The 24,172-nt window shown below is 42.0% G+C and overlaps 1 protein-coding gene across 3 annotated transcripts in view; it reads left to right on the forward strand.

Moving 5' to 3' along the window:
- Positions 1-24,172, forward strand: part of cacna1fb (calcium channel, voltage-dependent, L type, alpha 1F subunit) — a 38,562-nt gene continuing 14,390 nt past the window's right edge. For 2 of the 3 annotated variants that reach the window (XM_077581640.1, XM_077581650.1), the window contains exons 1-22: positions 1-300; positions 9,231-9,478; positions 9,679-9,779; positions 9,936-10,041; positions 10,662-10,801; positions 15,434-15,585; positions 15,647-15,799; positions 16,030-16,226; positions 17,486-17,589; positions 17,800-17,951; positions 18,021-18,095; positions 18,218-18,299; positions 18,372-18,398; positions 18,492-18,652; positions 20,399-20,624; positions 20,745-20,952; positions 22,840-22,960; positions 23,297-23,372; positions 23,454-23,505; positions 23,581-23,641; positions 23,724-23,826; positions 23,910-24,039. In XM_077581640.1, the coding sequence (XP_077437766.1) occupies positions 255-300; positions 9,231-9,478; positions 9,679-9,779; positions 9,936-10,041; positions 10,662-10,801; positions 15,434-15,585; positions 15,647-15,799; positions 16,030-16,226; positions 17,486-17,589; positions 17,800-17,951; positions 18,021-18,095; positions 18,218-18,299; positions 18,372-18,398; positions 18,492-18,652; positions 20,399-20,624; positions 20,745-20,952; positions 22,840-22,960; positions 23,297-23,372; positions 23,454-23,505; positions 23,581-23,641; positions 23,724-23,826; positions 23,910-24,039 (2,721 nt within the window). In that variant the 5' untranslated portion in view covers positions 1-254. Of the gene's footprint in view, positions 301-9,230; positions 9,479-9,678; positions 9,780-9,935; positions 10,042-10,661; positions 10,802-15,433; positions 15,586-15,646; positions 15,800-16,029; positions 16,227-17,485; positions 17,590-17,799; positions 18,096-18,217; positions 18,300-18,371; positions 18,399-18,491; positions 18,653-20,398; positions 20,625-20,744; positions 20,953-22,839; positions 22,961-23,296; positions 23,373-23,453; positions 23,506-23,580; positions 23,642-23,723; positions 23,827-23,909; positions 24,040-24,172 lie in introns of all 3 variants that reach the window. The other variant, XM_077581632.1, reaches the window with a different exon arrangement.

Genomic DNA, 24,172 nt, shown 5'->3' on the forward strand with positions numbered 1-24,172 from the left:
GGGACGGAGAGATGAGCAGAGGAGAGGAGGAGGAGGAGAGATGAAGAGATTCAGATTAGTGAAGCCGAGCTGAATTTCTCTCCTCTCAGCCTTTCATTCTCTTGTCACATCACTCGACCTCGTCATAGAAAAGAAAAAAACACATCAAATGAAACTGAGTGACGAGCAGCTGGGGCAACTGGACCAAGTGGACCGGGCCAGTATGCAAAGTTTTGTTTGTTTTGTGAGGAGCCATGACGATGGGACCAGCATGAATGTCTGAAGTGGACCACCGGGAAGACATGCAGCATAACCACAAAAGTGAGTTCCTCCATCTATCTATCTATCTATCTATCTATCTATCTATCTATCTATCTATCTATCTATCTATCTATCTATCTATCTATCTATCTATCTATCTATCTATCTATCTATCTATCTATCTATCTATACTAATGTATCATTGATGTTAACCCTAATAATAGCATTAACACACAGATTAACATGATGACTAATACTTCATTATAAATGCAGCCCTTAAGGGGCACAAGTCAGTGCTAGGACAGTCCCAAGCCCGGATAAATGCAGAGGTTGGAGTCAGGAAGGGCATCCATCTTAAAACTTTGCCAAACAATTATGAGCGGTCATCCTAAGAATTTCATACTGGATCAGTCACAGCCCGGGTTTGCAACGTCTGCCATCTGTGCTGTTAACCTACAAGGTGCCGGTGGAAATTCAGAAACTGAGGGTCGAAGGTCCATCCATCCGTCCATTTTCCAAGAAGAAGATGGGCGAAGGCTGACTGGTTGGCACGTCCGCCTCCCAGTGCAGAGGAGATCGAGTCTGGGCTTCGGCCTTCCTGGGTGGAGTTTCCATGTTCTCCCCGTGCTTTCTTCGGGTTCTCCGGTTTCCTCCCACATTCCAAAGACATGGCGGGTTAATTGAACACTCCAAACTGTCCATAAGTGTGATTGTGGATGGTTGTTCGTCTTTGTGTGCCCTGCGATTGGCTGGCAACCAGTTCAAGGTGTACCCCGCCTACTGCCCGAAGCCAGCTGGGATAGGCTCCAGCGCGCCCCGCGACCCTTGTGAGGACAAGCGGTTAAGAAGATGGATGGATGGAGGGTCGAAGATGATGGAGAAGAGGAAAGCATGTTAATAGGCAGAAAGACAAGTGGAAAGCACAAAGCCTAAAACTGAAAGTAGGGACTTTGAATGCTGGGACTATGACAGGAAAAACTAAGGGGGTTGTTGACATGCTGATTAGGAGAAAGTTTGACATATTGTGTCTCAATGACCACCTGGTTGTGTGTTGGCTTCGAATGGTGGGGGAAGATGCCGGTCTGACTTGGCAGACCCCTACATATTGTGAGGGTCTGCTGGTGAGTCCACTCTCAGGAGCAGAGATGGGAAAACCAGGTCACGAAAGTAAAAACCCTGCCAGAGTTTGTCTTTAGCCACAGGTGCTTCTCGTTATGACCTCATTTACCTGCCGATTGAGTGCAAGCACGTGTAACAAAAGCCAAACTATGGTAGAGTTTTCACTTTCTGGACCTGAAATTCCCATCTCTAGTCAGGAGTTTCAACTCCCACCTCTGGCAGAACTTCAACCACTTGCCTCATGAGGGAAAGTGAGTGGACTATGTTGCCTGCCTCTTTTGTTGAGGTGGTTGACTGGAGCTGTGGCCCTAAGGGGGTCTGTGCCTGTCGTGTTGGAAATCCCCCAAACTATTGGTGGACACTGGCGGTGAAGGATGCTGTCAAGCTGAACAAAGAGTTCTTCTTGGCTTTTTTGGTCTGTGAAACGCACCTTTGATGCAAAAATGTGGCCGTTTCGTGAGGCCATGGAGAATAACTTCTGGACAGCTATGAACTATGCTCCATCATTCGGCATCTCAAGAGCAGGAAGCAGTGCACCGTCAACAATGCGAATAGTGGGAATGCAACCCTGCTGGCATCTTCTCAAACCATACGAGTCCGTGGGGAGGATTTTTTGAGACCTCCTCAATTTGACCGACAGACCAAAACCAGAGTCTTGGTGTTCTGGTGTAGGCTCTCCTATGTCTGTATTTTAGATCACTTACGTGGTGCTCCTTGGTGGTAGTGCCCCAGGTGTGGATGTGATCCACCCGGAGCACCTAAAAACTCTGGATGTTGTGAGGCTCTCCTGGATCAAATGCCTCTGCGGGCGATGCTCCAGGAGTAAGGGGTACCAGACGCCTGATACAGGATATGCGGTCCTTAAACGACAGTTGTCAAGTGAGGGTTTGGACTTGGCCAAGGCTGCCCTTGTTTCCTATTGGGCTAATAATTTTAAGAACAAAATTTCAAGGTGCAAATGAGGTGTTGAGTGAGTCTGGGGCGATGCTCCTGGAGTAAGGGTTACCAGACCCCTGACACAGGCTATTCGGTCCTTGTACGACTCTTGTCAAGTGAGGGTTTGGACTTGGCCAAAGCTGCCCTTGTTTCCTATTGGGCTCATAATTTTAAGAACAGAATTTCAAGGTGCAGCCGAGATGTTGAGTGAGTCTGGTTTGATGGCCTCAGAATTATGTCTAAAATGTTTGCAGATGATGTGGTCCTGTGTGCAGAGGTGGGTAATAACGAGTTACATTTACTCCGTTACAATTACTTGAGTACTTCCAAGAGTAGTTTTACCACACAATGCTTTTTACTTTTACTTGAGAAGATGTGTGAAGAACTTCTCAGACGAAGTAACGCTACTCTTACTCCGCTATATTGGGCTACACTAGAGTCGTTACCGCCGCCCCATTCATACATTAGATTTACTGTATTTTCACGCAAGCGCTCCGCTTGACTGACTGTATGAGAGCATTTCCGCGGACGCTAGTGATGTGACATTCACAAACTGACCGACGATGTGAACCAAGTCTTTATAGAGACCCGTTCAGAAAATAGATGGATAGAAAGATGCTCTTGCTAATTAGCATTAACGTATGCAATAATATCACCACTATTTTTAGCACAACTCTTGAGGTCTCCCTAATTTGTTGGAATTTAGATGTTTCTGGGGTTGGTGAAAGATTCTGGTTGGTAACCCGGTGGGTAGTAGGTGATGTCTGGTCGGTGCTGGATCTTACTCTTCTTTTTTTTCTTTGATCCTTCCTCGGGTCTCCTGAAAACTTCATGACTAGCAGGATTCTGAAGTATTTGGTTTAGGTGAACGGTATGGGATTTTTAATAGGTTTTAGGTGAATTAATGAGCACACACTCACACACAACCACATATGCACACACACACCCGCACATGCACAAATAAAAAAAAACAGAGAGAGCAATGATGATGACATGTCAAATCGGTAAGATTACTGAATGAACAATACTGAGCTCTCTCAAGAGAAAAAAAAGGAACAAAAAAAAAAGCATTGATAGTCGTACTAATGTTAACTACTTCTTATATTAGCATTAATATTAGCACTCATATTAACATTAACATAAGCACTAATATTGGCACTGAAGTTATCACTGGTACACTAATTTTACCATTTTAATAATAGTATTAGCATTAAATTAAGCATTAAAGTATTAAGCATTCATTTATTAATACACATTAATAAATGGTAAATGGACTGCTTTTTATATAGCGCTTTAACTACACCATACAGTGCCCAAAGCGCTTTACAATTGAAGCCTCACATTCACCCATTCACCAGTGGTCGGTTGCTTCTACATGGTCACATGAATCGAACCCACAACCTCACGAATTGGAGACGACCACGCTACCACTGAGCCATCGTCGTTATCACTAGCTTTAGCATTGACCTTAGCACAAACATTAGCGTTAACTGTTATTATCTTAACCCTCCGGTTTAGTTGCGGGTCAAAGTGACCTGTCGAATCGGTAAGATTACCGAATGAACAACACTGAGCACAAAAAAAAGGAATATGACCTAGCTACATCATAATGTCAGCGCTGCTGTCCGCATGTTGCTCATTTGCTCCATGTCTTATTTCTTAGTGTCGGTTATTTTTCATTTATGTCCTTGATCAAGACATCATCACATGAACATTGACCTCCACACACCTCAGCGAGAGTGCCTTAATCCTTCCATCCTGGCGGAGGATCAGACTTCCTGCTCATAGAATTAAGATGGCGTCCGCCAAAGTCCTGATAGCGTTGTCATGGAAATTAGCGCTAAATCGCTGGTTGCCATGGCGGTGGAGCTAATCCCTCCAACCTTTTGTTCCAGTGCCTTGTATTTGACTCAACTAACTCAAACCCTGCGAGAGAACGGGGGGCTATTTGTGTTTGGCCATGTCATGCGTACAAGTATTTCATTGGCTTGGCGATGAAATGCTGCATGCTGAGTGGGTGGGATATGGTTAAATTAGCTAGTAATTTGTGCAAGGTAGGCAGAGCTGCATCGAGTGATGCTGAATGGACAGACTAGCTTTCTCACAGCATTAGCCGCTTCTGTTATTGGCTGATGACCAGTCCAGGGTGTCCCCCACATCTCACTCCAAGTCCGTCTGGATAGGCTCCAGCTCACCCATGACCCAAGTGGGAACAAGCACAATGGATGGAGGAGACACATTATGTCTTTATGAAGAAGAAGAAAAATGCAACGGCGTTGACTAAATAACCTAATGACCTTCCCAGCTGGACCAGCCTGGAGGGCATACATGCACACTCAACACACACGCGCAGAGTAACAGAACAGTGAAAAGCAGGAAGTTAACAAGGCGTATGAGGGTTGTGTGCGAGTGATGCTCAACTACACACACAAACACGCACGCACGCACGCACGCACGCACACACACACACACGCACACACACACACAGTTGGTGTTCCGCAACCCAGTCCCGCTAAAGTGGGCCTCGACTCAGCTGAAGGACTTCCTCCAAAAGTCTTACAGCCATTGAGGTCACGCTAGTCCACACACACATATACACACACATACTCACGCGCACACACTTGTACATGCATGCATGCACGCTCGCTGCTGTCAGGATGATCTCGGTTGTCTCTGGATAATTCGGGCATAATTAGACGGATTCTCATGGGGCAATGCAGGGGCTGTGTTTGTGTGTGTGCGTGTGTGTGTGTGTGCAACTCCACCAGCTACACACACACACACACACATACTCACAACAAAACAACGTGAGCAACAGTCATGTGACCTGCACTGTCCTAACCTCGGCTCCTCAGCAGCCTGAGGACAAAATAATCATGTTAAGTTAGTGCAGCAGAAGCAGCAGCGCCCCCTGCAGGCTCGCTTCACTCTTTACCGGCTCATTTGTTTGCTTCCTTTCCGTGACTGCCGATTATTCACCCATCCCTGCCATGATTATTCATCAATTTAGCAGTGGTGGGCAGGAACAAAATGCAAACACTTCATCAGTGTACTTAACTAGACTTTCCCAATATCTTTATTTGAGTATTCATTTTCGGATGCTTTTTTGTTTTTACTCCTTTTAAAAACACACACACATATTTGTACTTTCCATTGCTTACTTTGTCAAAATAGGTTTGCTATGTTTTTCAAAGTCCACGGATGACAACACGATGTCAAAATGGCCTAGATACAGAGAGCTAACGTCAACTGCGGTTGAGACCTTAACTGATGTGGGAAAAACAGACATGGGGGAATGTGAACCAGGGAGCATTAGCAATGATGCAATAGATTCCGAAAAGCAATATATTTCCCCTATCCATGGCCTTCTTTTTTTTTTTTTTAAAGAGAACTGATTATTGTTGGCGGCATGTCATGTTGACAAGGGAGCATTTTATTTTGATACCATAAATGTTGAGCAACTAGCTAGCTCTTACATGTACATGTATTGTTGTTGTTTTTTTACATTTCTGTCTTCTCAGTATGAGGACTAAGTGGGTGAAGAGGTTTTGGTAAATGATCAAAACAGATATTGTATATATGCAATATCTGTTTTGACCATTTGGCTTTACTCTTATGTAATTCCTTACCTTGCGCTCGCAAGATGTATTCCTGCGGTATTTGTGAATTCACAAACTTCCGAGAATTGAAGGAATATTTGATTACTATATTAAGTGTAGGGCAGCACGGTGGCTGACTGGTTAGCACGTCCACCTCCCAGTGCAGAGGACGTGAGATCGAGTCCGGGCTTCGGCCTTCCTGGGTGGAGTTTGCATGTTCTCCCCGTGCTTGCGTGGGTTTTCACCGGGTACTCCGGTTTCCTCCCACATTCCAAAAACATGCATGGCAGGTTAATTGAACACTCCAAATTGTCCCTAGGTGTGAATGTGAGTGTGGTTGTTCGTCTCTGTGTGCCCTGCGATTGGCTGGCAACCAGTTCAGGGTGTACCCCGCCTACTGCCCGAAGCCAGCTGGGATAGGCTCCAGCACCCCCGCGACCCTAGTGAGGAAAAGTGGCCAAGAAAATGGATGGATGGGATGGATTAAGTGTAATCTTTGCGTGTCCAAAATAATTGTATTCAGGATCTGATGAAGAAGTTTTCTTGCAAGAATTTATTTAGAGGCCTCTAAAGACACAGTCAGGACACCACTTCAGAATGCAACGTGATGACCTCAAGTGTGTGACAATTTACAGAACATCGACTCATTTATACAAAAAAGATAAAAGGTTCCTCCTCCCGGCTCTTGATTGAACAAAGGGCAGACATGTCATCTCCTAGTGAACAAATGTGTAATGTTGTTAGTAAGCAGACGTTTACATACAGACATGTTGATTCCAGGTTGGCCAAAGGTGTAATCTTATTAGTAAACAGACATTTACATACAGTTCCCCTTCTTGACTGGGGGAAAAATGCAATTAGGATCTAACCCCAGACTTTTAGACTCCAATGCCAAAAGGCTCTAAATAACATCATGCACATTCCTATCTTCAATAGCTTTGAGGGTGAGAGGATAAAATAAAGTTCACAAAATCATTACTCCACTGTATTATTTTAAACACTCATGATTATATCACATTGATATGCCTATAAGTAAACTCAAAAACAGTAAAACATCAAATTGAAAATATTAAATGTCTTCAGAATCCATCTTGTACCGCTCCCATTGACTTCCACCGATATGAACCACTGGTGGTTCGGACCAATCACAGAGCAACATTGTATTTGGGGGCGGGATATGCTGCTGTGACAAAAACATTTTTTTTATTTTGTACTTCTACTTTTGCCAAAGTCCTTTCTAACGCAAATATCTGTACTTCTACTTAATTACCGAGTGTGAATTGACAATTCCGAAATTAGGTGATGAGTCAAAATGGTGGTCTTAAATGCTAAATTCGGGTTTGGAGTCGGATTTATCCCACTCAGGGTGTCCTAGTTCCGCCTTCAAAGCGATTGAGGCAAATGTATACTAAGATGGCCAATTCCGATAAATCCTTTGTTGTTCTAGTTAGCGCAGTCATTCCATATCACATTGTGTCATGTGTGAACAATGAACATGCGTCTTGGATTTACATTTGCCTTGAACGCTTTAAGGGTGGAACTGACACAATCCAAGTGAGATAAATTTGATTTCCCACTTTCCTCAAATACAGCATTTATCCTCGATGAAAGAACGTGCTCCGCTTATTGAAAAGCATTGGACTTTGGATCAATGTAATTTGATTTGTGAGGATTATTTTGATAGGAAAATGTGCTAAAATGTTTTTTGACTATTATAATAATATGCCTGTTTGTATGCTAGTCACAGGCATAAGCAATACAATACGCGGTGGAAATGAAGCGTTGCATTGTGGAAATAGCAGAAATGCCCGGATGTTCAGAATTGTCAATACTGAGCTAATGTTTGCTCTGTTAGCTAATGCTGGCTCACACTTGGTTTAAAGTAAACAAAACTCTACATCTATCTTATTTATTTTGGTCTTCTCAGTAGAGTAATATGTGAGTGAAGTGACTTTTGCCAAATTATCAAAACAGATTTGAATTCCTTTTTTCTTTTGTACTTGGCTGCATTTTCTCTTTTACTTCTACTTAAACAAAGCACTGAATCAATATATCTACTTTACCAGAGTCCTTTCTAACACAAGTATCTGTACTTCTACTTAGTTACAGAGTGTGAGTACTGAGCACGTTTGCCACATCTGCGATTCGGTCATGCTAGTGTGTTAGCTAACGCTAGCTAGCTCTAAAGTAAACAAAATTTAACATGTGTTGTGTTTCATTCCTGCCTTCTCAGTATGAGGATTAAGTGCGTGAAGAGGTTTTGCCAAATTATCAAAACAGATATTGTGTAAGACTGACAGTAAAAATTCATTATTGCTTTTGTACATGACTACATTTTCCTTACTTCTCCTCAAACAAAGCACTGAATCAATACCAGAGTCCTTTCTAACACAAGTATCTGTACTTCTTCTGAGTTACAGAGTGTGAATACTGAGCCCTTTTGCCACATCTGCAATTCAGCCATGCTAATATGTTCGTTAGCAGAGTCGCTAGCAGCAATCGGCATTAGCACGCCATTTTGTCTTACAGTGTCGACTGTTGTACGAGTGCAAGCTGGTCGCCATGACGGCAGTGTGTGTGTATTTGTGTGTGAACGACTTATCAGCTTTGTGTCACAGCTGGACACAGCAAGGCATTGTGGGAAACAGGAAATCTAGGAAAATGACAACGCGAAGGTCGAGCGAGGCGGCAATAATCTCACTGAGATGTTCATAGTGTGCGTGTGTGTGCGTATGTGTGTTCATGGTCCTCAGGTAATAACTAACGCACACACGCACGCACACATCACGACCCATATCACACACATACACGCACACACGCGGATCTAGGTCACAGCTGTTCACTACAATGTTAGTGTTTTCACATCACCTTCGTCTTCTCTATCATCATCATCATCATCATCATCATGCTTTTCTGATTTTCTGTACCGCTTATCCTCATTCGGGTCATGGGTGAGCTGGAGCCTATCCCAGCTGACTTAGGGTGAGTGGCGGAGTACACCCTGGTCTGGTCGCCAGTCACGTATAGACAAACAAGCATTCGTTTGTGGAATGTGGTAAGAAAACTGAAAAGGAAGGCCGGAGCCAAAACTTGAGCCCGCAACCTCAGTCTGTGAAGCAGATGTGCTTGCTTATCACCAGGGTCAACAATTCAGAAATGGGAGGTGGGATTGGGGTGAGGGCGGCAAATTGTTCTGGAGCAAGCTAACATTTATGAGCTTATTTAACTGCTCCTCTTCAGAGTGGCCAATGAACTATGATAAAATTTGACCTAATCACTTTTTTTTCTACTTCCTGTTTACGTCCGCCATTCCTGGATGCTCATGTGCGTTGCCAGGCGCGGCACGTAATGGCTACGCCAACGCTGTGGACGGTGAAGATGGTGGCGGCGAGGGGGAAGAGGGGGGTGAGGAGGACGGAGGAGGTGGAGGAGGAGGTGAGGGAGAGGAGAGAGGCGGCGAGGACTGGGACGAGGAGCTGGAAGGCGAGGACCAGGGTGTGCGAATGACCAGGACAGACACCCTCCACTCTACCACCAGTTCCACCGGAACCCAACGTAGGAGAGGAACACACGCTAAAAAACAGGTGAGATAACACTTTAAGAGATGGCAAAAATTATTTGTGAATTTTGCTGTTGGAGAGTTGCCCAAAAACTATTGAAATATTGAACAAATGGGCTTGTACATTCAAAAGTTGACAGAAGTGAAACAACAAGATGCGTCACTGAGAAAACATGCTAAGAGAAATGTTAACGTCGTAAGGTGATGATGTCACTTTCTGTCCAGGTCCAGGGAACCAATCAGGTCCAGCGAGCTCCCCGAGCTCTGTACTGCCTGAAACTGAACAACCCCATCAGACGTGCTGCGCTCTCCATTGTTGAGTGGAAGTATCCTTTTTATGGAATTATAGATTCGCTGATTATTAGCATGGTATGACATCACTTCCTGTTTCTACTAATAGTTTTTTAAATTTATACTAACAGCTTGTTTTTTGAATAAAAGTGTAATTTGTAATCTAGTTGAGGTTCCTTAGTGTCCCTCAGGCCTTTTGACATCTTCATCCTGTTAGCCATCTTTGCTAACTGCGTCGCACTGGGTGTGTCCAAACCATTTCCTGAGGACGACTCCAACTCCACTAACCACGACCTGGTGAGCTGTACTTTCCTCATCCAGGGACTTATATATGAATGGACTGTCAATAGGACCCCTCGCAGCTGAAGCCAGATATGGCAGCCATCTTACGTAGCTACTTTTACTGAGAACTTCTGTTATTTTTTTCCGCTGAAAACACTGTTTTCAGTGCATGTTTGTTAACATAAGATGGCCGCCATTGGCCTCACCTCTCCCAATGGCGAGTAAGCGGCATTGACAGTCCATTCATATGTAAGTCCGTGTCCACACCCCTCACTTGGGGTTACGTACACACACATAGATAACATTTTGTACTAAGCTAGGCTAACCCTGTGCCAAGGCAACTTAAAGCTAAGCTAAACGTCTGCTTATACCTTGATCATGTCGTAGACGTTTCAGTATGATATTCAACGCAAGATTTGGACATTTAGATGCAAAGTGAAGACATTTAGACAAGAAAGAGAGGATTTGTTGGAAAGTGGGGACATTTGAACACAAAATGAGCACACTGAGGACTTAAGATATAATACTGAAGACATTTTGAGACAATTAGGACTTTTAGATTCAAAGACAGGACATTTAGACACAAAGTGAGGACATTTCAAAACTATGAGGACACTTTGTTGTGTTTCCTCTAGGAACAAGTGGAGTATGTCTTCCTCGTCATCTTCACTATCGAAACCTTCCTGAAGATCCTGGCTTACGGTCTGGTCATGCACCCAAGTTCTTACATACGCAATGGCTGGAACCTTCTGGACTTTGTCATTGTCATCGTCGGGTAAGTTAAGCTAACGTTGTTCTGCGTTATTGTTATCATGTTGTTTAATTGTTACTTCTTGTTGTGTTGTTATGAAAGCAGAGAGACAAAATAACATTTTTTTAGTTTTGTTTATTTAACGTACAATGTGCAGTAACATTAAAAGATGACTGCACCAGTAAAGAACTTTGCTAGTTTCCATCTGTTCCCAAAAATAAAATTACAGAGCAAAGTTAAAATTAAATGCAAGCAATATACAAATGCAAAGGACAAAATACATCTTAGCTAGGAAATGAATGGATAGTTGGTGGTTGCACTGCAGCAGTGCGGGTAGCTAAGTGTTAGCTATTGTTGTGTCACTGTTATGATGTTATTGCTGTGATAATGCCTTGCCATATTATTGTTAATGTCGTGTAATATTTTTAAATTATTTTTTATGTTATTGCTGTTAATTGTTATGTTTTTAGGGTAATGCTATGTCATTGTTATTGTTGTATTATTTTCATGTTTTGTTTTGTTAAAAATCAGATTGTTGTGTTATTATCGTGTGATTGTTACATCAGTTGATTTGATCTGCATCAGTTCATATTTGGACATTTCTGCCTTGGCTACCGTGCGAACGGATAGTGTCGTTTCGTTTGTGGTTGCAAAGCAGCGGTGCAGTCTAAAAGTGTGTTATGTTTTTGTTTTGTCGTTATGCTATTGTTAATGTTTTTGTAACGTTATTTTTCTGCTATTGTTTAGTTGGTATTGTTAATCTGCAATTTTTTAGCTCTTTTTTTTATTTATTATTTCGTTGTTAATGTTATTATATTATAATAGTTTTCTTGTTTTATTGTTAATGTTATTGTTATGTTTGTTACATCTTACGTCATTATTTTTAATAGTTTTATTTGGTCATATTTATCTTAGCATGTGAATGAATAGTGTCGTAAGTGGTTACAGTGCAGTGTTGCATCATTGCTATTTTGTAATTGTTGTGTTAACATGTTATGTTATTGTTTTGCTGTTACATTATTTTTCATGAGTAATTTTTGTATTATTGATACAGCATGTTTTTGTTATGCTATTGTGTTGCTCGGATTTTGTTATTGTTCCAATAATGGTATGTTATTGTTTATTGTTACTGTTTTGTTGTTATATTATTGTTACATCAGTTTTATGTTTACCATTATTCATAGTTGTAGTCGGACTTCTCCATCTTCGCTGCCGGGTGAGCGCCTTGAGTGTCAGTGGTTGCGGTGCAGCAGCGCGGCGCTAAAGTGTTTGAGAGTCGAGGCAAACGTGAGCTGACGTCCTCGTTTGTCGGCCGTCCCGAGTGGCCGCCCGCGGCGCTGCCACATTTGGTGTGATTCAGCGCCGTTGTTGCGAGCGTGCGTAACGCTCGGCTCGTCACAGCGAGCCGGCGGAGCCTTTCGCTGGTGCTCGCAACGTTTGGTCACCATTGACCTCGCTGCACGTCCTCGGGGCTCATGATGAAGGCTGTTGTCATGGTGGCCGGAGGACAAATGCCCTCCATCGACTCATTTAGTAAAGTTGCATCGCTTTATGTGGATGAGTCCTCAGCAAATCACTAAGCTCCTCCTCCTTAAAGACCGTAGTTCTGCCTTTGAGTTTTTGGTACCCAAGATTCTTCTTGCTACTGCATGTTTGCCTAGATTCCTAGATGTTAGCATGCCGACTGTTAGCATTTTAACAACAGTCCTTTCAAATTAGGCATTTGCAAGACTTTCTATTTTGTTTAGTTCAACATTTCAAACTACACCCTAAAAAACGGATTGGTCAAATTTACCAAAAGAAAGGTTCAATTTGACCAATGTAGCTTGCAGTTATGTGTCCGACAGATCCTTTGGTTAAAACAACCACTCTAGAATTCAACTAATATATACTGGTGATTGGGCCAATCGATACAAATTGGTCATTCTGACCAAGAGATTGGTTAATCTGTGTTAGAGGCTGATTGTCACACGACTCCCACCTATCTAAGTGGGGTGAGAGTCGTTCTCTACATTTGACCCATCCCCTTGTGGGAGCGGTGAGCAAAAGCCCTGCTTGGGAATCATTTGGTGATCTAACCCCCCAATTCCAACCCATAATACTGAGTGTCGAGCAGGAAAGCAAATAGGTCCCTTTTTTTTTCTTAATCTTTAGCATGACCCAGCTGGGGATTGAACCCACAACCTCCCAGTTTCAGGGGAGATACTCTACCACTAGGCCACTGAGCTGGTCATGCCCAGGGATCTATCTAGAAACACATTTCCATTTTTAAACACTATATTATATAATATATTGTAATCACTTATAATAATTAATAAATACATTTAGAAGACAATAAATTGATACAATAAATATGTTTCCAAGTGATCTATCTAGACTTACTTTCTATTGTAAATTTTACTTACTTTTTTCTTTTTCTTTTTTGGCGCTTCTCGAAAAATGCCCTGTTTTGGAAACGGTGACATGTGAGGGAAAAGCCATCATTTGTAATTACGCACAATAATAAAATGATCATGAATGAATTAGGAGCAGTTTGTAATGTCAAATGTATTTATTGTGAGGTAAACATGAATACTATGTTATCTACTATAAAATTAAACTACATCATATAAGTTAGTTAGGGCTACATTACTTTAAGTTATTGTATAGAGTATACAATAACTTGGTTAACGTTACTTAGAACTAAAAATAAGGTAAGGGGTAATCTTGGCATTTATTCCAGTTTCATTCATCTAACATTGCAGTCTGGCATAACAATCTTTGCAAACTGGGTTAATTAACAAATTACTGAAATAATTACAGGGTTCCCTACATCAGTGGTTCTCAAATCAGGGTACGTGTACCCATGTAGGTATGTGAAAACGCATCAGGGGGCACGTGGGATTTTAAAATATATTTAAAAAGTAGCATACATGCAAGAAGCCATCTTGGTTATTTTTTTTTTCAGTTTCTGCTTTTATTTAAAGTTAACTTAATTATTTGTTTTGAAAACCAACCTGTACCACGATCCCAAAGGAGGACTTGTTATGTTGATAATTATTGCGCAATTATTTATTTACCATTAAGACAATTACTTATTTTCTTTTCTTTTTTTTGACCGATACTTGGTGGGATAGTGGCCAAAGTAAAAACTAGTTCCCAAATTAAAACACAAGATGGCACAGCACAATGAACAAAACAGTTTTGTTTTGTTCATCCAAAATGCTTTGCGCTGGTTAGCTGGAAAAATATTTTGCAGGGTTACATCACTGAAAAAAGGTTAAGAACCACTGCCCTACATGATCCTAATCTAGCTAGTTTAGGGCTAAATTGCTAACTTTAGGGTAGCGTTACATTTCATAACATTAACCTAGTCGAAACGTGCAGTTTAACTACAATGTATTGGTGACAAAATCTGTACAGTGATATTGCCAGTAGTTTAAAAGTTAACAATGTTTTATTTGGAAAACAACTTTAAAACGTACCTGTGAATGATGTTTCCATTGTATGTACTGTATGCCTGCATGCCGTCACTCACTGGAAAGACGTATATTTATTTATATCGATTTGCTGTTGCATTGTTGCGTTAATGTTTTGTTATTGTTGCATCATCATCATCATTTTTGTTACATTGTTGTTGCGGTGTTGTTGCATTATTGGTCTCATTGTATTGTTATGTTAGTGATATGTTATTATTTTGTTATTTGTATGTTAACTGTTGGGTCATTGTTATGCTATTGATACTGTAATTGTTATGACAGTATATAATTGTTACATTTTTGTTATGTTGTTACATTATTGTTGTGTTATTGTTACGCTATTGTCGCCTCATTTTCATCTGATTGTTGTGTCAATGGGTTATTTCTGTTCTCCTTTTGTTACTTTCGTCATTATGTTATTGTTGTTTCGAGTCGTTAATATTTTTTGTTACATTAATGTTGAATTATTGTTATGTTATTGTTACATTACATTACTGTTACATTGTTGTCTCGTTGTTGTGTCATTGTGTTATGGTTGCATTGTTGGCGGTGGTGTTACATTATTGTCATGCTATTGTTACATAGTTGTTATGATAATTATTAAATTACAGTTGTGTTATTGTTTCGTTATTATTAATGTTACAGTTTTGTTACATAGATTCAGTGTTGACTACATTTCACATCATTGTTACCTTAATATTGTGTTATTGCTACATTATTATGCACCATTGTTTTAGTTTTTGGGTCATTTTTGTTATATTGTTGTACTAATGCTATTGAGACTACTTTTGCATTGTTGTTATGCCTTTTGTTACCGTGTTACTGTTGCGTCATTGTGATCGTGTTGATGTTACATGATTGTTATGGTATTGTTACTTTACTTTTGCATTGTGTTTTTGATATTGTTACATTGCTGTCACATTATTGTTGTTTTACCGGTTTATTATCCACCTGACTCTCTATCGTGCTCAAGTGATAAACTGTCACAAGCTTTTAGGATGAGTTGGACTTGTCTTCAGCTTGTTAAATACGAGCCTCAGGGTCCACTTCAGTTCAGGTTGAGTGAATGTGAAGCATCACATCCTGTCCCGCCTGATCTGTCCTAGTCCAAATGTGGCGTGGACCATCCATCACGCCATTGGAGCCTTGTTTTCGCACATTGTTGTCTGATGATGTCACTTCCCTGTCTCCGCAACAGGTTGTTCAGCGTCGTCCTGGAGACCATGACGCACAAGTCGGGCGAACAGGCGAGCACGCACCACGTGCCGGGCAAACCTGGAGGTTTGGACGTCAAAGCTCTTCGCGCCTTCCGGGTCTTGCGGCCCCTCCGGCTGGTTTCCGGAGTTCCAAGTGAGTGTGCGCGGCAGTGGGGCTTGTGGTGGCGATATTGTTTCACGTGCGTGTGCGACAGGTCTGCAGATTGTGCTGAACTCCATCATGAAGGCCATGGTTCCGCTGCTCCACATCGCTCTGCTGGTCCTCTTCGTCATCATCATCTACGCCATCATCGGCTTGGAGCTCTTCATCGGACGCATGCACAGAACATGCTACTACATAGAAAGTGGTAATGACCATTAAACATCACAATGACCTTATGCTTGAAAAAATCCACACACAAAAAAAGAGAATAGGACTGTACTTGGCTAATAATTTTGTTTTAAACCATTTTGTTGTATTAGTATGCCAGTTTCCATGTGTAAGTGTGTATTTAAAAAAAAAAGGTTATTTATTGTAAATTATTTTCAAATTCCTAGCCATGAGAACCACTGCGCTAAATGTCTTTGTGCCCCACAGAAACCTACGTGGAGGACGACCCGGTGCCGTGTGCCTTTGCGGGTCATGGCCGGCAGTGCCCTGTGAACGGCTCCGAGTGTCGCGGGCGTTGGGATGGGCCCAATGGCGGCATCACCAATTTCGACAATTTCTTCTTCGCCATGTTGACTGTTTTTCAGTGCATCACCATGGAGGGCTGGACTGACGTCCTCTACTGGGTGAGAAACTAACAAATGCCTCTACAAGGGGCTGTCAGGGACATCATTCAGGATTACCTCTCTCACACACTACTGAAACAATCTCGCATTCAACTGAAATGCTCTATCACACACTGCAGTATTTGTTTCCACTCACACAAACACACACTGCTGAAACATTCACATCACTACTATTTTTTTGCTAACTCCTGAAACTCCTCTCATACACACTTCTGGAAAACTATACTGAAATGCTCTCACGCACATAACTGTTTTAGATCTGCTCACATGCACAATTGAAACACTCTCTTACACCCTACCGAAACTGAATGCTCTCATGCTCACTACTGAAATGCTTTCACACAGACTACTGTTTTATTCTGCTCACACACATTACTGAAACACTGACATACACTACTGAAATGCTCATAATCATTACAGAAACACGTCCAGTTACTACTACAGTTACTACACACACCACTGAAACATTCTGATACAACTGAATAACTCTCATACTCACTACTGAAACACTCTCATATGCACTACTGAAACACTCATACACACTACAAAAAACTCTCAGGTACTGCGGAAGAGCTCTCACACACAAATTATCTGATACACAACTAAACACTCACACACTACTTTTATATACACACTTTCGAAGTGCTCTGACACACTACTGAAATGCATTCACGCACACTTCTGGTTTTTTTTTCAGCTTAAACACATCAATGAAATTATCTCATACACATTACTGAGTGTTTCACAGGCACTATTGAATCTATTTCCACTCACAACCACACTACTACTTAAAGTCACACACAGTACAGATTTTTTTCTTACGTTAACTACAAAAACACTCTCACACACACTACTGATATGCTCCCATTTATACCACTAAAACACTTTGACACTCACTACTAAAACACTCACACATACTACTGAAACGCTCTCGTTCACATGATTGAAACGCTGTATCACACCCGTCGAATTTTTTTCTGCTGTCACACACACAGAAACACCACTGAAGGACTCACATAAAAAAAATGCTCACATACTACTGAAATGCTCTCAGAATCCTGTCTTGTGAGCTTATTTTATTAAGTGTGAGAGTATTTCATTAATGTAAATGAGATGATCTCAGTTGTGTTTATGAGAGTGCTTCAGTAGTGTGTGAGAAAGGTAATCTTGAATTATATTGCTGATGGCCCCCTGTAGCATTCTGCCTCTTTACATGCCCCAGCCGTCATGGCCGCCCCATAATCCTCTCATGCGCCCAGATGAACGACGCCATCGGCTTTGAGCTGCCGTGGGTCTACTTCGTCAGTCTAGTCATCTTTGGCTCCTTCTTCGTTCTCAACCTGGTTCTTGGTGTCCTCAGCGGGTTAGTAAAATCCTCCTAAGGATTCCTGACTCTCAAATGGCACAGTAACAGCATTGTTGAGTCAGCGTTACTGTTGCATATATTATTACGGTACTGTTGTATTTTGTTGTGTTTTTATTACTTTGTTCTCGTGCGATTGGTGTGTTATCGACGGCTTTATCATGCGGTTATTATGGTCAAGCCTTGAGCGATGTTGTGTTGACGTTGCAGAGAGTTCAGCAAGGAGAGGGAGAAGGCCAAGGCCCGAGGAGATTTCCAGAAGCTCCGAGAGAAGCAGCAGATGGAAGAGGACCTGTGTGGCTACATGGACTGGATCACTCAGGCTGAGGACATGGACGACCTCGACGAGGATGGAAACCCACGTGAGTGTGTGTGTGTGTTTTTACAAGTGTGCGTGGAGATTAATCAGGTGATCGTGTGTGTGTATGTAGGTCCATCTCTAGGTGAACTGTCAGATAAGAAGAGAGGGAAATTTGGATGGTTCAGTCACTCTAATGAAACACACGGTGAGACTCACACACAAACACACGTATTACCTTCTCATCAATCAAACATTCGGATCTGCAAATGTTCTCAACTTCACAACTCATGTCAACGGTCAGATGAGTTTGTCATGTCTCTCACTCAGCAAGTCTCCCCGCCAGCGAAACAGCATCTGAAAACACGGAAAACATTGACGAAGAACACACCAACTGCTGCCAGGCCTGCTGGTAACAAACACACACACAAGGCTCAAGTCAAGCGGTTAGCTTAGCAATTAACATCCCTTTGTTCTCTTTCAGTTCTCAAATGATGAAGATCGGCTGCTGGTGAGTTCAAATCACACGGAATTTAATTGGTGGAGCAGGCAGACTGACAGGAAGTGACCTCACGGTGACGTATTTCCGCCATTGTGGATCCAGTCGGACTCTGCGACGCTGGAACCGAGTGTGTCGCAGGAACTGTCGCACCGCCGTCAAATCGGTGACGTTCTATTGGCTGGTCCTGCTGCTCGTCTTCCTCAACACGTCCCTCAGCGCCTCGGAGCACTACAACCAACCTGATTGGCTGACACAGGTGCAGGGTACGGCCGCCGCCCTCGCTTTATAAATGTTGTGTGTGTCAGTGTATGTGTGTGAGATGTAGTTCATGATGATGAGCGTGCACATAGTGATCATGTGTGTGTTACCAAGTGTGTGTGTGACCATGTTTGTACATTACCGTGTGTGACTATTGAATAGGAATACAATTATTTGTCCTCTTTGCATGTTCCAAAACTTGAAGACAGATTTAATGTAAGAAAAAACACCTTTGCAAAAATGATTTTAATCTAACAGAGATCTCTGGACATCGTGACAGTCTCCAAACATCACATAACAGGTGGAATTTCAGAGTGCCGAATGTGTCTCTTCCGCGTGTAAAATGGCTTCTTATAGTTAAAAGACCTCCTCTCTTTCATTTGTAGACAAAACATACTCTCTGGGTACTTTTCCATGAGCGATGGCGAAAACAGAGTCAGGGGTGCGTGTTTGAAACAGATTCTGTTCTCAAGGACCAAATGTGTTTTCCCACAGAGAAGGAACTTCTAGACCAAATAATATGTCCCATCTTAAGGTCAAATTATACTGAGTTCAACACTACTTGCTTTACACGTCTATAAAACCTTTCAACATGGTTAATATAAAGAATTAAGATGTTAATAATGTATAACAATGGTTAATATATGAAAATAAATAATTCAAATGTTAATAATATCTAACACTATGTGTGTGTTACTGTGTCTGTTAGCAACTGTGTGCGTTACTTCTTGCGTGTGACGATGTGTGTTGCTATGTGTGCTACTATGTCTATTTTACCATGTGTGTTTTACTATTTGCATGTTACGAACTTACGATGTACATGTTGCATGTGTGAGGGAATAGGTTGTTGTTGCCAAGTGTGTGTGACCTTGTGTGTTACCATGCGTTACTATGTGTTACAAGTTTGTGTGACCATGCGCATGTTACCATGTGTGTGTGTGACCAGGTCTGTGTTATAAGAGTGTGTGATCCTGCACGTGTTTGTGTGTGTGTGTGTGTGGTCTTGTTTTTGCAACATAGTGGGGCCAACATTCTGGGATTTCACAGAGTTGTGGGGCCCACTGGTCCATGGGGCCATTTTGCTGGGCCCCACAAGTTTAGACCTCTTTTTGAGGGTCAAGACTTAGCTTTAGGTTTGAATTGGGTTATGGTTGAGGTTAGGGTAAGGAATAAGGGTATGCAATATTTTTTTATGGTTGGAATTAGGGGAAGGGCCTAGGAAATGCATTATGTCAATGAGATGGCCCCACAAAGATAGGAAAACAAACGTGTGTGTGTGTGTGTGTGTGTGTGTGAGAGATCAGTTCTAATACCAAGTGTTTTTCCATTTGTGTATTATTAATGTGTTAACCATTTGCATGTTACTATGTATTTGTTACTGCGCATGTTACCATGTACATGTTACATATACACATGTTTGTCTTTGTTACCACGTGTGCGTGTTGCTAAATGTGTGTTACCATGTGCAGGCCAAAAGTGTGTGTGTTACCATATATGTATGTGCGCGCTACTTAATGTGTATTACCATGTGTATATTATATACATCTGTGCGTTACCACATGTGTCTGACCATTTGTGTGCTGTCTTTTTGTGTGTGTGTGTGTGTGTTACCATGTCTGTTTTACAATCCGAGTGTTACAATGTGTGTGTTACCAGGTCAGTGTTACCAAGTGGGTTACCACCTATGTGTCAGCGTGCATATAATCAAGCATGCGCATGTGACCATGTGTGTGTTACAATGCGATGTGCAGATATCGCCAACAAGGTCCTGCTGTCACTGTTCACGGTGGAGATGCTGCTAAAGATGTACAGCCTGGGCCTGGCGCATTACTTCGTGGCGTTCTTCAACCGCTTCGACTGCTTCGTGGTGTGCGGTGGCATCATGGAGACCATCCTGGTAGAGCTGAACATCATGCCACCGCTGGGAATTTCTGTGCTACGTTGCGTCCGCCTGCTACGTATATTCAAGGTCACGCGGTGAGAAGACGCTGCGCGATGAAACTTCTCTGCCGACAAAATAGTTTCCACTTTGTCGTACTCATTTTTGTACTTTGTTACTTCCCACCACCACTGCTGACCATGATCTCTTCTGTACAGCCATTGGACGGCTCTGTCCAATCTGGTGGCGTCTCTGCTCAACTCCATGAAGTCCATTGCATCACTATTGCTGCTGCTCTTCCTCTTCCTCATCATCTTCGCCCTTCTGGGCATGCAACTCTTTGGCGGCAAGTTCAATTTTGACGAGACGCAGACCAAGCGCAGCACCTTTGACGCTTTCCCACAAGCGCTGCTCACCTGCTTCCAGGTAAGCTCGCTGACTTCAGTGACATATTCTCAATCGCATCGTTTTTACACATCTTTATAGTCTGTTACGTTATTTTACTCTCACTTGAACGCATAACCGATATGAAGCTTAATTCATGTTTGACCAGCTAGCATTTAGTTAAACGGTGAAGTTTATGTAGTGTACCTGTCTTTGTAGTTTTTGTATTGGCATGTGAATATTCAACTTTCACTGGATATTCATTGAATATTCATTCTGAGAGTTTGGCTACTTTGACTCTTGATTGCTGCTAAACAGAAAAAAATCTCTCTGAAACTTGTATATGTTTTAGAAAAAATGTGAGGGATTACAGTTACTGAATACTTTTTGGAGTCACATGATGCAGGAGGTTAAGTTTTAGGTCAAATAATAGGTCAAAAGGTCAAATTACTGAAATATGCACCAATTCTTCTACATGATTGAAAAAAAAATTCCATTTACAACAATACCTATTTGATAAAGACTGACCGAGTAGTTCCTGAGATATTAGGGTTCAAAGAAAGGCAGCCACACCCCTTTTTACTAAAAATGTGCAATTTCAGCAGGCCGTAACGTTTCTAAACCCTTGCTCCAATTGACCTAAAATTTGCGATTTAGTATTATGCCAATACTATCAACAAGTACACCACGTTTTTATTCATATTAAGGGTGTGAATTGCCTAGTACCTGGTGATTTGATCCGTATCACGATTCATGATTCAATACCGATTAATCCCGATACAAATCTATAAATTGATTATTGCGAAAACATTTTTACTCAAATTTAGAAAATAAATATCAGTAAACTTGTACATGTACACTGAGAGATTTGTATGAAAATGTATTTATTTATCTGAAACTTCAACTCACTTTTAACTGTGAGCCACTGTTTTTAACAAACAATCTGTTGCAATCTGTTTTGTTTGAACAGCATTGAGATAAAATATTAAGGCTTGATGTTAATAAAACATTCTTCCATGCTTAACGTGTAAAGCCTAACCCTAAGTAAGACGTTTTGTTGATTTTCCATAAAAATGTCATGTTTAAACATCGATTTGTTTTGTTTTATTCATTTTTTCCTTTCAAACACGTGGCGCGGTTTAATCTTTAACCTGTAACTATCACATCGTTGATACGAAGATTCTGTGAAAATCATCCACTTTTTGTTCCAATGCGTCGATCTTTTTCTTGTGTCTCTTTCTTCAACTGCTGAATTTCCTACAGAAGTGGCTAGATGCTCTTTTCCCTTTCAAGTATTTCGGTGAACATTTCTTTGAGTTTTGCAAGAGAAGATTTTATCTCCTCAGTCTCGTCAGGCATATTGCAACAATGTAGTTAAAATTCCCAATGTCAACTAAATAGTTAGAAATCACGAGCGAGTGCAGGAGCGAGTGCAGGAGCGAGTACAGATGCGTCCCTCCTCGACAGATGCCTCCTTGTCTTCGATTCCGCTATTAATTTAATTGATTCGAGAATTGTGCGTTGTAATATCACAATATATTGCCGAATCGATTTTTTTTTTAACACCCCTAATTAATATTGACATCTACTTGATTAAACACACTGGGGGCTTTCTTTAACCAGGTGGATTCTGCACTCTGCATGGCATAGTGGTAGGTTGCCAAATGCCAGATTTGGTCACACTACACAAAAAGTGAGTTTTCCTTTGAAGAAAAAAAAGGGTCACGAATCACAATCTTTTAAATGCAGATTTTCACATGTAATATTCACAAGACTTTTCAAGCATGCAGTTCAAGTCTAAGTCAAATTGAGTCAAATGAATAAGTCAACTTCATAAGTCTTAAGCAAACAATACCCAGGTCTTAAAATTTTTGACTTAAGCCTGACTCAGGTCAAGTCATGTGACTCGAGTCTCCCACCATGTTGCAGATCCTGACAGGCGAGGACTGGAACGTGGTGATGTACGATGGCATCATGGCCTACGGCGGCCCAGTCTTTCCGGGGATGATCGTCTGTATCTACTTCGTCATCCTCTTCATTTGCGGAAATTGTATCCTTTGTCACATCCTCTTCTTGTCTGTGCGCAATCAAAATGGACCAAGAGGATAACCCTGAGGAACTCCACATTAGCCTTTCAAAAGAAGTTTAATTGTAAATGTTCAAGGTTTTTTCATTTATTTGATGTATTTTTATTTATTTATATCCAGGGTTCCTCTATTTTTATTTAGCATTTGACCTTAATTATATGATTGAAGCAAAAGAAAATGTTAAAGAATAATAAAATGCATGTAAAGTCCTTGAGCCAGTGGGAGGAATGATCAGAACGGTACCGCCTCTGCTTGAATTTGAGCCAGGAAAAGCCCAGTATGTTCTTAACGCGCCTCAGACATCCTCCTCAACGTCTTCTTGGCCATTGCTGTGGACAATTTGGCCGGAGGGGATGGAGACGACAAGGCGAAAGAGTAAGTGGCGGCGGGAACGGGCAGCCGTGATCAGCTGGACGCCAGGTTGACAATCTGCTGCTTGCCTTGTCCTCCATGCAGGAAAAAACCGGAGGGAGTGGAGGAAGAAGAGGTGGAGAAGGAGGAAGTGAAGGTGACGATGAAGGTGGCAACTGCCATTTCACCTGCTTTGATTTTTGTTTGACATTTTGTAACCTTGCGTCCACAGGTGGACATTGACGAGGACACCGAGTACGAGGAAGAGGAGGAGCTTCCGGAAGGCGTAGATGGTGAGATTATGTCATACGATATGATGACATCATCTGGTTCTCATGACATCCTGATGACATCACCTCTGTGGCCGCCTATCAGACGGCGGCGTGCAGCTGAAGATGGCCGACCTGGCGCCACCCAAGGAAAAGGTTCTTCCCATCCCAGAAGGCAGCGCGTTCTTCTGCCTCAGCAAGACCAACCCGTGAGTTCTACTTCCTGCTCGACATACGCCAGCTTTAAAGGTGTCCCGTGACGCGTGCGCGGTTTGTCTGTGTGTGTCTCCAGCATCCGAGTGGCGTGCCACACTCTGATCCACCACCACATCTTCACCAACCTCATCCTGGTCTTCATCATCCTCAGCTCATGCTCATTGGCCGCCGAGGATCCAATCAGAGCGCACTCCTTCCGGAATAACGTGAGTACAGCCCAAACCTGCTCGAACAAGCACAGGTGCATTGTGGGAACCGAAAAAATTAACAGAGATGGCGATCAAAGGCGGTAGTCGTGGAGGTCTCCACGCCAGCGGATTGAGCGGATTATTCCAGAAG

The sequence above is a fragment of the Vanacampus margaritifer genome, chromosome 1 (assembly GCF_051991255.1).
Source record: "Vanacampus margaritifer isolate UIUO_Vmar chromosome 1, RoL_Vmar_1.0, whole genome shotgun sequence".
Classification (NCBI taxonomy): Eukaryota; Metazoa; Chordata; class Actinopteri; order Syngnathiformes; family Syngnathidae; genus Vanacampus; species Vanacampus margaritifer.